Raw genomic sequence first — 14,437 nt, 5'->3', positions numbered from 1 at the left:
TTTTACTACCAATCTAGCCTTGGCTCTTTGAATTGACCCATCTGGATTATGCTTCAATTTGTACACCCACTTTACTCCAATAGCTTCTTTGTCATTTGGCTTTTCAACTAGCTGTCATGTTTTGTTTTTCTCAATGGCATTTATCTCTTCTTGCATCGCATTCCTCCAAACATCTTCTTGATTGCTTCGTCAAAAGTTTCTGATTCCACAACACAATAGTTGCATCTTGCATGAATATCACTCAAATCCTTCAATTTTATTGGAGTTGAGTTGGGAGATGATGAACTTGAACTTGATGAACTTGGAGAGGATGAGGAACTTGGTGTACATGAGGCTGGTTGCTCATTCTCAGGTGCTGAATTTTATTGTTGTAATATGATTGCAGGGACTGTTTTCTCCTTCATTTTTTCTTCTTCCCAATTCTAAGAAGCGTTCTCATCAAGTACAACATCCCGGCTAATGATCACCTTGTCTGTCTTCAAGTTGTAAAGTCTATAGCCCTTTGACATGGAACTATAGCCAATAAAGACACATCTTTCACTTGTTTCTTCCAGCTTTGTCCTCTTTTGTTTAGGAATTTGAGCATAGCAAACACATCCAAAAATTTTAAGATGGTTCACTAACGGTGTTCTTCCACTCCAGACTTCAAATGGAGTCTTTTTCCATACGGCCTTTGTTGGACACCTGTTCATCAAATATACAACATTGTTAACGGCCTCGGGCCAAAAGGTTTTAGGCAAAACTTTCTCAAGTAGCATAGATTTCGCCATCTCCATCACGGTTTGGTTCTTTCTTTCAGATACACCATTTTGTTGAGGTGTATAGCCAACAGTGACCTGTCTTTCAACACCTCCATCTTCACAAAATTTGTGAAATTCATTTGAGGTGTACTCCTTCCCTCGATCACTTCTCAGCATCTTTATAAATCTGCCACTTTGTTTCTCAACTAATGCTTTGAATTTCTTAAAGATTACAAACGCTTCAGATTTTTGTCTCATGAAATATACCCAAGTCATGCGGGTAAAGTCGATAATAAACAAGATAAAGTACCTGTTTTTGCCATGAGACAAAGTATTCATAGGACCGCACACATCTGTGTGTACAAGTTCCAACGCTTGTTTGGCTCTCCATGCACCTTCCTTTGGAAATGGTAGCCGGTGGTGTTTGCCAAGGACACATCCTTCACACACACCAGATTTTTCTTCGATTCTTGGCAGCCCATACACCATCTTCTTTTGATAAAGTAACTTGAGACTTTCCTAATTCAAATGCCCAAGTCTCCTATGCCATAAACATGAGTCATTCTCTTCTCTGGCCATCATGCTTACATTTTTCTCATAGTTGAAAGATAGTGGAAAGCTTCTGTTTCTAGTTATCTTCACAACACCAACACTTCTTCTTTATGAGTCAAAAATTTTGCACTCTCTATTCTCAATGTTTAGAGAATAGCCGTGCTCTAGAAGTTGTCTAATGCTAAGCAAATTTTCGTCTAATTCTGGCACATAAAGCATGTCATGCATGACTTTGCTTCCTTGCGTCGTGGTGACTCCAATGCTTCCTTTCCCTTTCACTTCGACATGTTCTCCATTGCCCATTTAACTTTTGAGCCGAATGAAGAATCAATGTTTATAAATGCTTCCTTCTATCCGGTCATTTGGTTGCTACATCCGCTGTCCAAATACCAAACATTTTTACCTTCTTCATGCAATGCTTTTTGACAAGAAAAAACAAATTTCCTTCATTAGATTCTCCTTCTGCGTACGAAGCATGTTGCTGATTTGTAAGACAACAATCCTTTTGAAGGTGCCCGAATCTCTTGCAATTGTGAAATTATGGTTTGCCTTTGTTCCAACAGTCCTTCTTGTCATGAGTTCCGCTGTTACAAATTTTGCACCATTTGTTTGATGCTTCATTCCATTTTCCGCCATTTGCGCCTCTTCCAGATCTGCCACGTGAGCTTCGACCTCTGCCTCTGCCTCTTCCAAATCTGCCACCTCTAGAAGACTCACCTCTAGTTTGTATTTGGGGCTTATTTTCTCCATTGTTGGGATGAATGTTGAGTTTAGATTGAAAGGCATTCTCAATAGATTTTTCAGAATATCTTAACATCCTTTGCTCGTAGGAACTTAAAGACCCCATCAACCCTTGAACAGTCAAGGTTGATAGATCCTTGGTTTCTTCTACCACACCCACCATTGGGTCAAATCTTGCTGTCAAACTAATAAGAATTTTGTCAACAACTCTGCGATCTTCTATCGTATCACCATGCGACTTCATCTGATTCACCAACTCGGAGAGTCTGTTAAAGTACTTGTTCAGGCTTTCATTCTCCTTCATCCTTTCATTTTCATAATCTCTCTTAAGAGATTGAAGCTTCACCGTTCGCACCTTTGAGTCTCCTTCGAACTCTTGTTGTAGGATACTCTAAGCTTCTTTCGATGATTTAGCTCGCATAATCATTGGGAAGATGGATAGAGAGACTCCTCTTTGAATCATCCCAAGAACTCCAGCATCTGTGATCTTCTTCTTCAACTCTTCAAGCTGTTGGCTTGATTCTTCGGCTTTTTCTTTTGATTTTTCAGTCTCTGTTGGTGTCGGTTCTTCATACCCGTTTTGACATACTCTAGAATATCCAAAGATGTGAAAAGAGTCTCCATTTTAACAGCCCAAAAATCATAGTTCTCTCCTTCAAATAGAGGAACTTTGACATTGTTGTAAGTTGCAGAAGGATTGTTTATGGAATCCATAACTGTTGTTGTTTTTGTTACAGCTGCAAGGATCTGCAGCTCTGATACCACTATGTTGGTGGTATTCTAGAGGTGGTATGTGATAAATTATAGTGTTGCAGGATTCTGCAGAGGAAAACTGATTTTAGTTACTTTCTGCACTATACTTCTACTGGTGGAAGAAAATTGAAAAAACTGCTGATTTTATTGAATTCACCACCCACTGTTATATCTTTCTTAGCATTACAAAGCCTTTATATAGGCTTGAATCAAAACTGACATAGAAGACAATAAGATGATAATTAAGATGAGGACTCTTTGGTTCTCTCAATCTTAATGATACAATTCTAACATAACTCTAAATAAAGACAGTAATTATATTATGATGGTTACAATTCTCACATAATGCTTACTAAAGATAATGGTGGTTACAACACATTAATTTTAACAGTTAACATGAAGGGAAAAATATAGTAGTAAGTGCTCGAGGGAAGAGAGAAAGTCATATAGGGAAGAGAGAGAATTGTGTTTGCTTAGAGTTGGATATGATTTGAAAGGGTAGATTCATAGAAGTTATGTTTTCCACTATAGTGGAGAGAGAGGTTTAGTTGCAATGTTAGCACTTCAACGCTCAATTCAGTAAGAAATTAGAAAGTGAATTTTGAATGAAAAGTGATATGAATACATGTGGAGTATCGCACTTTCCTCTTTAAATAAGGGAGATAGTTGATAACTACGAGTATGTTGAACGGCGGGAGATGTAGTAAGTTATTGAATTGATCTAGGCTAAGTTCTCGTGAGAGACTACCAGTGACACAAAGGAAAAGGGGTATACCTTTTTCGCGCTTAGTAGCTTGTTATTTCGTAATTAGTGTACTTTCTCCCTCTGTCTCTTTTTATTCTATTTTTATTCTACTATCACCATTTCTCATTCATTAAATTTGAAAGATAAGATTTATTTAAGATTTTATTGGAAGGAGAATTGTTACAAAAAAAAATTGAAGTCATGAGATAGAATTTAGATAAATTGAATTGAACCAACAAAAATAATTCTTAATGCGAATTTATATTGCGCTCACTTAAAAGTATATGATACATAACATTTAAGTATACTACAAAACACTTTTAATCAATTAACCGTTGCAAATTAATTCCTCAGAGAGTGATGTTTACAAAGAGATAAAGATTAAAATACAAATACAAAATTTAAGTTTGGAATAATGTTCAAAGATAAGTTGCAAGTTAGGGATACCATAAAATAATATTCATTGTAGAATAACAAGAGTGTTGTCATCAAGAAAAATGATAAGAAGATAATAGTTGAAAGATTTATGGAAGGCTGTCCCTTTTATATGAAGTTTGGTATGACGAATGCCAACCCATTTAGTAACTTGTTAGCTTCAGTGATGAACATAATTGCTATAGGAAAACTAATAATAGATAAGAAAAAATTGATTGGCTAACTCAAAATTTTGTGAGTGCACTTAGAAAAATTCTTGATATGAAAACTAGATGGTTGATTGGTTAAGTCATCTAGAAGGGGAGTCAAGTTGAAAAATTACCAAACCTAGAGAGAAAAGAGAAGAGAAATGAAGTTGATGCTTTTAACAAGTGAATTTGTATTGGTTTAAGCCCTAAAGGCCAATAGTTTTAATAGAACTTGGTATTTGTGTCAAATTATCTATTAATAATAATAAATAATTTTTTTAATAAGTTTGTTTTTTTCCATAGTAATAAAGTCCCTAGAATATGTGGTTCATTTGATGGAGCATTAAGTGTGACTTAATTGTGAAACTCCGTTAATCATAAGAACATTACTCTTAGAGTATATTAGTCAAGCTTTATTATAAAGTGGGATAATATTAAAGCATTTAAAATATTATATGGATAAAGTGATGATCACATCTTATGGTTCATGGATAAAGAGTTATCAAGTCTTCACATAAGTATACATATTAGGAATAATTTTTATATTGGATTGATTCATCATGAGAATAATACATAAAATGTTATAAATGTGACATAATTTATTTTCAAGGTGATAATGATGTATACCACCCTTTGACCTAAAACCCTTATGGACCCCAGATGTACAGTCGAGAACTTTATTTTTGTTTAAACCTTGTTCATAACAGGATGACTATAAAAATGGTTGATGGGTATTCCACAAATAATGATAAGTAACATAAGTGACTTAGATGAAATCTTCCCATTCTGCATATAGGATAAATGTTTAAGGGATGATAATAAAATTGGACAAAGGTGACACGGTATATGCCTTGTGTTAAATATATACATGAGAGAAAATGGTAATTGTACATATAAACATAATCACAAAAAGGTTTCATCATATCACATGGTATTTTTGGAACTTAAGTAGTAGTGATGTGTTTCTAGATACCGCTCACTATTTATTATATTAAAAGTGTGATTAAGTATAACTACAAACGAAACGAGAATTACAGGATCACTCACATAAGGACAGATTGGTGAGAGATAAAAATAATTGTGAAGCTTATTCGATCGTGTTGTCTTGTGAAGTATTAGCATTAATTAGAAAAAGTGATATGTGTTGTCTTGTGAATTATTAGCATTAATTAGAAAATGTGATACATTATAAGGTACAATGTAATTAAGTGAAGAACGACTACGGAACACCATAAGGTATAATGTACTTAAGGGGAATATGAAATATCGTAAGGTGTGTGCACTTCAGTGAATACAATACACCATATGGTACAATGGGCTAATTCGGATTACAAGCCATTCAAGTGATTCAATAAATAAAACCCTTGAACAATATTATCTACACTCCAAGTGACTTCACAAATAAGAGGGGTGAATTGTGGTATTCAAAATTTATGATTAATTTTATACCTTTCTCGATTAAGATCGTATTGGTAATTTTAGGTGAGTAATTGATAAGTGTCAAAATGTCGTCATTTTGAGTATACTTGTGGCACTTATCGATTCTATTATTTTGGTTTTTATAATGAAAACCCAACTTTTGTGCAAAAATTTGTATACTTAAGTTTTGGTTCGTATAAAGTGTATTGTATTCATATCAGAGTCTCGAGCAATAAAGTGTTGAAGGCACGGTTTCAAATACACAGTTTTGAAGCAATAAGGAGAAAATTTTGCAGAAGGTCGCTAAGTGTAGTTGTGGCGTGCTTATAGATTCAATAACAGAGGAGAAGTGTTTTTCTTAGCTCCCTTAGTGCGGTTAGCTCGCTAAGCGAGATCTCATTTACTGTACCAGATATTTTAGGAATAAAGTATAGCTCGCTTAGCCAGATGACTTCACTAAGCGAGCCTGCGCAGATTTTTCTTTATATTCTTTCATTTGTAACATTTCTAGGTTATGGTTTTTGGGGGATTTTTTACCCAAACTCCATCAATCTTATTCTCAGGTTAGATTAGGTTAGTAAACAACTGTGGAGCTTGCATTTGGATGATTGAAGGTGGATTGATCGTCGATCAAAGCTAACAAATCGGGGGATTTTTCGGTTCATTTCTCTTCCTCTTTGAGTATTCTCTTGTAGTTGAGTTTTGTTTATGTATTTACTTTGAACTCATGGATATTTGTCGCCTATGGCGTTATATAAAACTTTCTTTGCAAATATTTTTCAATTGTTGTTTTAGATTTTTTCTCTGTGCTTGGGGTTTTGGGTTATTATAGACATATACTGCTCGAATCCTTATCTAGGATGATTATCTGTTAATTTCTAGACTATAGAGATAGACGTAGAGCTAACATTCACTTGGATATATGTGTTAAATGTCTCTGTGTTGGTTGAGTTGTGCTGAGAGATCGTCAGTGCGAGCAACTTGATTGTCTTGTGTGTTGTCGAGGTGTGTGGAGAGATCGCCGCTGAGATGATACAGTGGGCTTAGTGGTTGATACGTAATGACACTGACGAGTATCGTAGGTTGAGTATAATTGGTTTATAAGTTTAAGTCTATGAAGATTTAGTATGTTTGCATGTCCGATAAGCTAATTTTATCCGAAGAATGTATTTATTTTATGTTTATATCTTTTTATTTTCCATTTTTACTTTCAATCCATTTAAATCCGAGCTCGAAAACATCGAAATCATTGAATGACATTCTAAAAACCATCTTTGTGGACATGATAAATTCCCGAAGTAAATGAGCATATTCGATGAGAATTGATATCTATTGTGGGAAACGAGAACTATAAATATCAATCGTCAGATTTAATTGACGTCTAAGATTTAAAAATTACATATCAAGAACAACATACTGGATTATTTTCTATTAAACTTAACATTTAAATATTCTATAAAAAGAAATTCTTACCATAAATACTTTTATTTTTTTATTAAATCATTATTAAAATATTTTTTATAAACATATTTAATATTTAGTTATAATATTATAAGTACAAAATATAAATCAAACATATTTGATATTTTTATTTAAATTTAAAATTTTCTAAATTTCAAACTTTTTTCAAAAGAAGAATTCAAAAATAAAAAATCAGAAAAATAGTATTATTATTATTATTTTTTATATTTATTTAAAAGGCCAAAATTATATTAATTTAAAATAGTTAGAAGCATAAATTAATTACTACTCTCTCTAACAAAAACATTATTTTTTATAAAAATAATATCATTTTATTTTATTTAAAAACTTTAACTATTAAAAAATTAATTTAATTAAAAATATATTTTGTTGAAGATTATATTTTTACAATTTATTTTGTTGAATCAATTTCTCTAAAATTACTTTTGAATTCAAACAAGACTCTCAATATTTTAATAAAAATTTAATCATCACAATTAAGATTAATAATAAAAAAAAATTTACACTAATTAAATATCTCATTCCTTGAATTAACATTAACTTTAAAAAAATTGATTTTTTTAAAAAATTAGTATTTGGTGAAGTTATCGTTTTTATATATCAATGTGAGTTATTCGGCCATTTGTTAATTACAAACAATTATTTATTTTTATTGAAAATCAAATTACTTTATTAATTTTAGTTTTTTAAACTTTAAGGAATGAACTATGTGATTAGTATTAAAAAATTTACTTAGTAATCTTTAGTATATTGATATTAAAATATTGTATGTCATGTTGGCTTTAAAATTAAGTCCTGAACAATTTATTTACCCGAAATAAATTGTGAAAGAAATATAGTTATATAAAATGTGAGATACAATGTTAAAATATGTTTTTTTAAATTAATTATATAAGAGTTAATATTGTAAAAAATTAAATGACATAATTTTAACACTAGGTGCATAAACTATTTACTTATCTTCCTAGTATTAAAATAAAAGCCAAACAAAAAAATTAATTACTATTTTTCTTATTTTTAGTTCTGAATTCTTCTTTTTAGTATTAAAAAATATTTAAAGTTTAGAAAATTTTAATTTTAAATAAAAATATTGAATGCATTTGATTTGTATTTTGCACTTATAATATTCTAACTAAATATTAAGTATGTTTATAAAAAATATTTTAATAATGATTTAATCAAAAAATTAAAAATACTTTTGGTAAAAATTTCTTTTTATAGAATATGTTATTCAGTATGTTGTTTTTTATATGGAATTTTTAATTCTTAGGCGTCAATTAAATCTGACGATTGATATTCATAGTTCTCGTTTCTCATAATAGATATTCGTTCTCATCGGATACGCTCCCATATAAGGAACCAAATGACACCCGAAGAGTTACACTCGTTCATAACTTTATATATTATCATATAAGGAACCAAATCAACCGTTGGATTGAAACATATTATCATATAGATCATATCTATAAAGTTTGAAATCAATCTATAATGATTTACTATGTCATTGAATTTCATCAAAATTAACTTTATATGAAAGTTCATTTTGAGGTTAATCTTTGAATATCTTGATGGTATAGTAAATCATTAATCGAAAATTATTTGATATATTAAAGATAATGATCAAAATCAACAAATCAACAATTTTGTTGAAGTTTTATAAAACATTTGTTTTTGTGCATGACAAACATAACATAGTAATTTACAAACATCCAATTACAATATTTTATTAATTAAAAAATAAATAAAAATTATTTCTCTCCTCTATGACAACCACTCCATAAATTCAATTAAAAATAATTTAAATGTTAAATAAATTTAAAATTTTCTCTCATCTTATTGGTTGTTTCTTACGCTAAGGATTTAGGTTCTCCAACGACATACACGTCACACGTGATGTTTCTTTGTTAAAGTAGTCAATACTACAAAGTTGTTGATTCTTTAAACTATAGGTGTAACTTAACCTTACAATAATAATCATTTTCATTATTTTTAAGATTCAAAACAATTCCAGTAAATAAAGATACAAGTCAATAAAAAATATAATACATCAAATGTTTTTGTTGACTTTATTTTTTTTCATTTTTGTTGACAATTGTATTCGTGTTACTCTTTTTTCTGAGAACTATTCCACAATGCTCCAATCGAGAAATTTATATTAAAACCATGAAGCAGAGAACTATAAACAGCATCCCCAACTAGGGAGTTCATGATAAAGTTCCAAACTATTGAGTCTTTCATAAAGAGACGTGGAACAAAACACTAATAGTAAAGTTAGTTGTTACTTGTTAGTATTATGAATACACATTTTTTTCAACAAATATCAAGTATAAGGATAAAACAACACTTAAAGCATCTGAAATCATCAAGTATTCGCGCAGATTCTTTTTTAAAAGTAACACTCCACAGAAGTAGAAGTAAATCTAACACTTCATAAATGGTAGACATTTTGTATAAGTGTTGTTTGTATGACAAGCAACACCAACCCAAACAATAGAACTCACTAGTCACTACTACCTTGGTCTATGCAGTCATATACTAAAAACAGAGAAGTTAGATTATGATATTTGAAGAAAATTTTGTGGCCTGGTTAAATTACTTTTTCATCTATATCTATAAATTTTAGAAAATAAATCACACACTGGAGCAGTTTCCTATAAACCATACATCCCATAAACCAATCAAATAATCAATTAGAAGAATACAACCTCGGCGTGTAAGCATGTCGTCTTTATGCGTGAGTTGCCGAGGGTCTGAAACAATCAATATTGCATAATCCAACCGATCTCACCATCCCCCCAAAACTGCAGCCGCGATACATTAAAACAGTTAGAAACAAAACAAGTGTAAATAACATTAGCACATTCAGATGCAGTTTTGTAACTTACCGGTCAATGCTATTTCTAGCTTTCTCAGGAATCTCTGCTACTCCATTATTTACTTTGTCGCTGCGATCTACACTCTTTCTTGATTTATCTCTTTTATCCACTCCAGATCTTGATTTTTCTTTAAGGTCCGTGCTTATTCTAGACTTGTCTTTGAATTCAATACTTCGTCTAGAGATCTCCCTAAGATCCATGCTAGGTCTAGGTTTCTCTCTGAAATCTTTGCTGTCCCGAGGTATGTCTAGTTGATCGGGAGCTGGTCCAGGTTCGGTTCTATGACGTGAGGACTTCTCAATGGCTGCGATAAATTTCTTTAGGTGCTTTATATATTGAGGGTAAAGTTCTAGGTCACAATGATTTCCTCCTTTAACCCATAACGGTTCGTACTTTTCTTTACAATGTTCCCATAATTGCTTCCCATGGGAGCAATCTACTACATCATCAGCGGTTCCCTAAAAGAAGATAAAAAGCAATACAAAGATCAATCTTACAAAATAGGCATTGTAAACAAAACAATTAGTTGCATTATTCTATTAGTTTAATACAATCATGAAGTTTAAGTGAATGACCGAATCATCAGTGATGTAATGAAGTAAGAAATGAAAACATATTGTTGCAAGCATAAGATAGGTGCATTTCAGCACGACATGCAAGAGAAGCATGGAGCGGGTAGGGGTAAATTGGGGGGCTGGGTAGGTTTGGGAATGTAATGTAACAGCCTGCACGTCCGTCAGGTGGAGGAAAGAACAGAGACTAACTTCACCTCTGCTCAATACAACCAGCACCGTCTCCAAGCATGAAATGAGCTAGCACATGCAGTCCCTTCTCTCAAGGTGAGTGAAAGTGAGTGACCAATCAAGACTAGTAAGCCTCCTAATTTGACCCAAAACAATAGCATACAGTACTTGGTCAGATTTCTTCAATAAAAAAGGTGCTTCTAATTCAACTTTCTTGTCAGAACACTTTGGAAAACTTGACACAGTGTTTGAAAAATACATACAGAAAGCTTAATGGAATCCACAATAATAATCAAGATTTTGTTAGGAACCCAAATGAGAATATGAAATCGACTATTACCTATTTGGTTGAACAGGCCATTTTATGTGTGAAGTAATGCCGTCAAGATAGAGAAAAGAGTGAAAGAATGTGATGTGGCAGAGAGTGAAGGGTGAGCAAACTGTGTGATCTATTATAGTATAAGAGGATGGAAGAGAGAAAGATGGGCAGAGTGAGAGAATCATCTTCAAATTGGAGGAGCTTATCTCTGGGATTATAGTGGATTATCTTCTGTAATATTTCTTGCTTTTTACACTAACCTTAGAATTTCTGTATTTTCATTATCTTGGGTTTCTATTGGAATTTCTCAACGACTGAGAGGAAGATTTTGTAATCAAAATGACTCCAAAAATTACAACATATCAAATTATGCAAAACTTGAAGATAACATAACAGAATTCTGAATATAGAATATTCTGTTTCATTGATTCTCAATTATGATCTATATATAGAGAAATAAATACTTGTTAGAAATTAATATACTCACATGAATTACCAGAACTGGACAATTGACCAAAGGAATTTTATCGATGTTCTGCAAAGAAAGCAACCAAAAATCATTAAACTATGTAACATGACCTCAAAAAAACATAGATCCAAAATGAATGCAAAAATTGACCAATGTAGAACTAATAGAGATAAAACCTTATAAATGTCGAACCAGTAAGTCCGCTTCACAGGATACATGACTCGAAGGCCAGATAGGATGGGACTATGAAGAATGACAGCTCGAAGATTGGGCAAACGGGAAGCTAAATCTGTAGTAGGACCACTACCAACAGATTGTCCATAGAGAATAATATCTTCTTCTTTGGCCCCATACATTTCTACCAAACATTTATAAGCAGCTTCTATATCTGCATAAGTGTTCTGTTCACTAGGCTGTCCAAAAAATTGCACATTGTTATCAACTTAATCATGATCTAGACATTGTTTTTGGATCATGAATTTCATTTGGTACATGTAAAATGAGAGTAAATATTTCTATAAGGTTAACATTTGATTTTCTCTAAAAAAAATAATAAAATATCCATAAAAATGAAACAACAAAAACATCAACCAAGCCTTATCCCACTAAATGGGATCGGCCACATGGATCAACTTCCACCATAACGTTCTATCTAAAACCATACTTATATCCATATTGTTAATCTCAAGATTTTTCTTAATAACTTCCGTTATAGTTTTTCTAGGTCTTCCTCTACCTCTAGTTGTCTGACTCCTCACCATCTGATTTATTCTCCTTACTACATAATCTGAAGATCTTCTCTCTACATGCTCAACCCACCTAAGTCCATTTTCCACCATCAAACAAAAAGAATTAGAGTTGTACATTCATAACTACCTTGTCCTCCTATAAAAATATCTTGTCAAAAACCGGAACATTACTTCCTTTAAGATATGTTCATAACAAAACAGTGAAATGTAAGATCCAGATTCCCCACATTGCCAAATTAACAACGGCACCTCTAAAAAAATGCGTGTCCGAGCCAGACACGACACTTCTGATTACCTTAAATTTATGCAATTTTTTAAATTATGATGTGTTCGATTTAAATACACATATTACTTGATCTCGATCACTGATTTAAAATCAATCTGCTCAAATTACAATTTCACTAATTCATCTTCAAATAATCTACACCATTAATTCGAGATCTACCTACACTTTGTATATAGTAAACAAAATGTGTCCTATCAAATCACAAAATTCAAAAAGTTAACTATTTAACAAACATGCAAAAGGTGCATTATATATAGAATCACTATCAAATATTGCAAAATTTTCCAGTTGAAACTAAATCAAAATCACACTTTACAACCAAACACAAATAACAAAGCGATCTTGCTTACCTTCCCTGAAGATTGACCATACCCAGAATAGTCATAACTACAAAAAAAAAAAAAAAAAATTCAGAAATTACCTAATAATAACAATAAAAATAAAATACAATTATTATAATAAGCCAAAAAAAGAAAGCAACAATTTTGGTTCAACTTCAAATTTAAAAATTTAGTTTTTCCCAAAAAAAAAAATTAAAATTTTATAATTTACTTTAAAAACATAGAGCACAAATTCAAACAAAACTAACAATAATAGCAAGAGTACACAAAAGGAAGCCACGTGACAGGCACGTGGTAGTAAGGTAACACACCACAAGAGGTTGACTCGGAGGTGAATACTGAGTTCACTGAACAACTCGTACATCTGACCCAGATCAGCGGCGTTTCCATGCGAATACAGAACCGTAAGAGAAGCTGAGGTGTTCTTTATATACAAAGCAACGATGTTATTCGCTCTTTTGGTACAAAGCTTCAAAACGTCGACGTTTTCTCGAGTTGAAACTCCGGTGATCTTGTTTTTTCCGGTAGTTTCGTCGACTCCGATGCCGTACGACGGCGGATTCGGCGGGAAGAAGGCGAACTTCGCCGCCATCGACGACGTGACTGCTCCCATTGGCGGAGTTATAGGGTTTTGAAATTTGAGTAAGTTTTTAGAAATGGAATGTTATGATTTGATTTTAGAGAGAGAGAGCGCGAGAGGAGAGAGAGAGAGAGAGGAGTGTGTGATATGAGAGAGATAAGTGGCGAGAGAAAAGGAAAAGTGCACGTGCGAGATGTGCGTGTGAAGGTGAAGGGACGCAATGAAAGTGTATGGACAACAAGCAGGTTAGTTCCGACATCAAGTGATTTTCAGTCCTTCCCGTTTGCGGCGGGTTAGTTCTAATATCAAGTGATTTTAGTCTGATCGTAATTGTGAAAATAGAATTGTGAACCACTGGACTAATCGTTAATTAATTAAGTTCGTCACGATGAAAATTAATTATAATTTATTTTTTAACATAAAATTATGTATCTGTATCAGACACTTTCAAAACCGTTTTGTCGAGATTGTGTGTGGATGGGAAAATGCTTGTGTGAACATGATGGCGATGTTATTGAAGGGTTGGGGATGGGGTTGTTGTAGGATGGTGACACGTGTGATTTTCAGGGTTGGGTTAGTTACGTGGTTTTCGGAGTTTGTTTTTCGTCGTTATTGGTTTTTGTACTATTCATTTGATTATAGAGTGCCAGCTTGGGGCATGATACTTTGCTTTTGGTTGCTAGCTTGCTTTGAAAAGGAAAAGATAAAAGGAATTGTTGACTGTATAGATATTAGTGATTAACAACGGCCTCGAGTGCATGAGGAAAAAGTTATGTCATCTCAATATTTACCTATAATTATATTAAGACTTAGAAAATGATAGGTAAAAAATATGTGATAGATATAAGTGAAATACTAAATGAAAGATATATGTGAAATAATTTCAACTATATAATTTGTTCTATGGCATACATAATTTTGAATTTATTCCAACAAAAGTGGCATAGTGATTTGTGAATGTGTTTTCTAATCTAACTCTAGAGATGGGTATATATAGTCTTTGTGAAATGTTATTTTGA

At 32.4% G+C, this 14,437-nt stretch overlaps 1 protein-coding gene across 1 annotated transcript; it reads right to left on the bottom strand.

Moving 5' to 3' along the window:
* Positions 1-8,747: 8,747 nt before the first annotated feature.
* On the bottom strand, positions 8,748-13,707 carry LOC131608922 (uncharacterized). The gene is made up of 6 exons (XM_058880515.1): positions 13,150-13,707; positions 12,848-12,884; positions 11,639-11,875; positions 11,481-11,528; positions 9,941-10,389; positions 8,748-9,856 (listed from the first exon to the last, which is right to left on the bottom strand). The coding sequence occupies exons 1-6, from the start codon at positions 13,449-13,451 to the stop codon at positions 9,784-9,786; spliced, it is 1,146 nt and encodes a 381-aa protein (XP_058736498.1). The 5' UTR covers positions 13,452-13,707; the 3' UTR covers positions 8,748-9,783.
* Between the last annotated feature and the right edge of the window lie 730 nt (positions 13,708-14,437).

Source organism: Vicia villosa, linkage group LG6 (assembly GCF_029867415.1).
Source record: "Vicia villosa cultivar HV-30 ecotype Madison, WI linkage group LG6, Vvil1.0, whole genome shotgun sequence".
In the NCBI taxonomy this organism is placed as follows: domain Eukaryota; kingdom Viridiplantae; phylum Streptophyta; class Magnoliopsida; order Fabales; family Fabaceae; genus Vicia; species Vicia villosa.
This window is presented reverse-complemented; position numbering and strand designations above follow the sequence as displayed.

Excerpts from the sequence above, each read along its gene's own strand:
- LOC131608922 (XM_058880515.1), bottom strand. The coding sequence starts at position 13,451 with ATGGGAGCAGTCACGTCGTCGATGGCGGCGAAGTTCGCCTTCTTCCCG. Across the intron at positions 12,885-13,149 it reads CTCCGAGTCAACCTCTTGTG|TTATGACTATTCTGGGTATG; the intron begins GTGTGTTACCTT and ends TTTTTTTTGTAG. Across the intron at positions 11,876-12,847 it reads ATGGTCAATCTTCAGGGAAG|CCTAGTGAACAGAACACTTA; the intron begins GTAAGCAAGATC and ends TTTTTTGGACAG.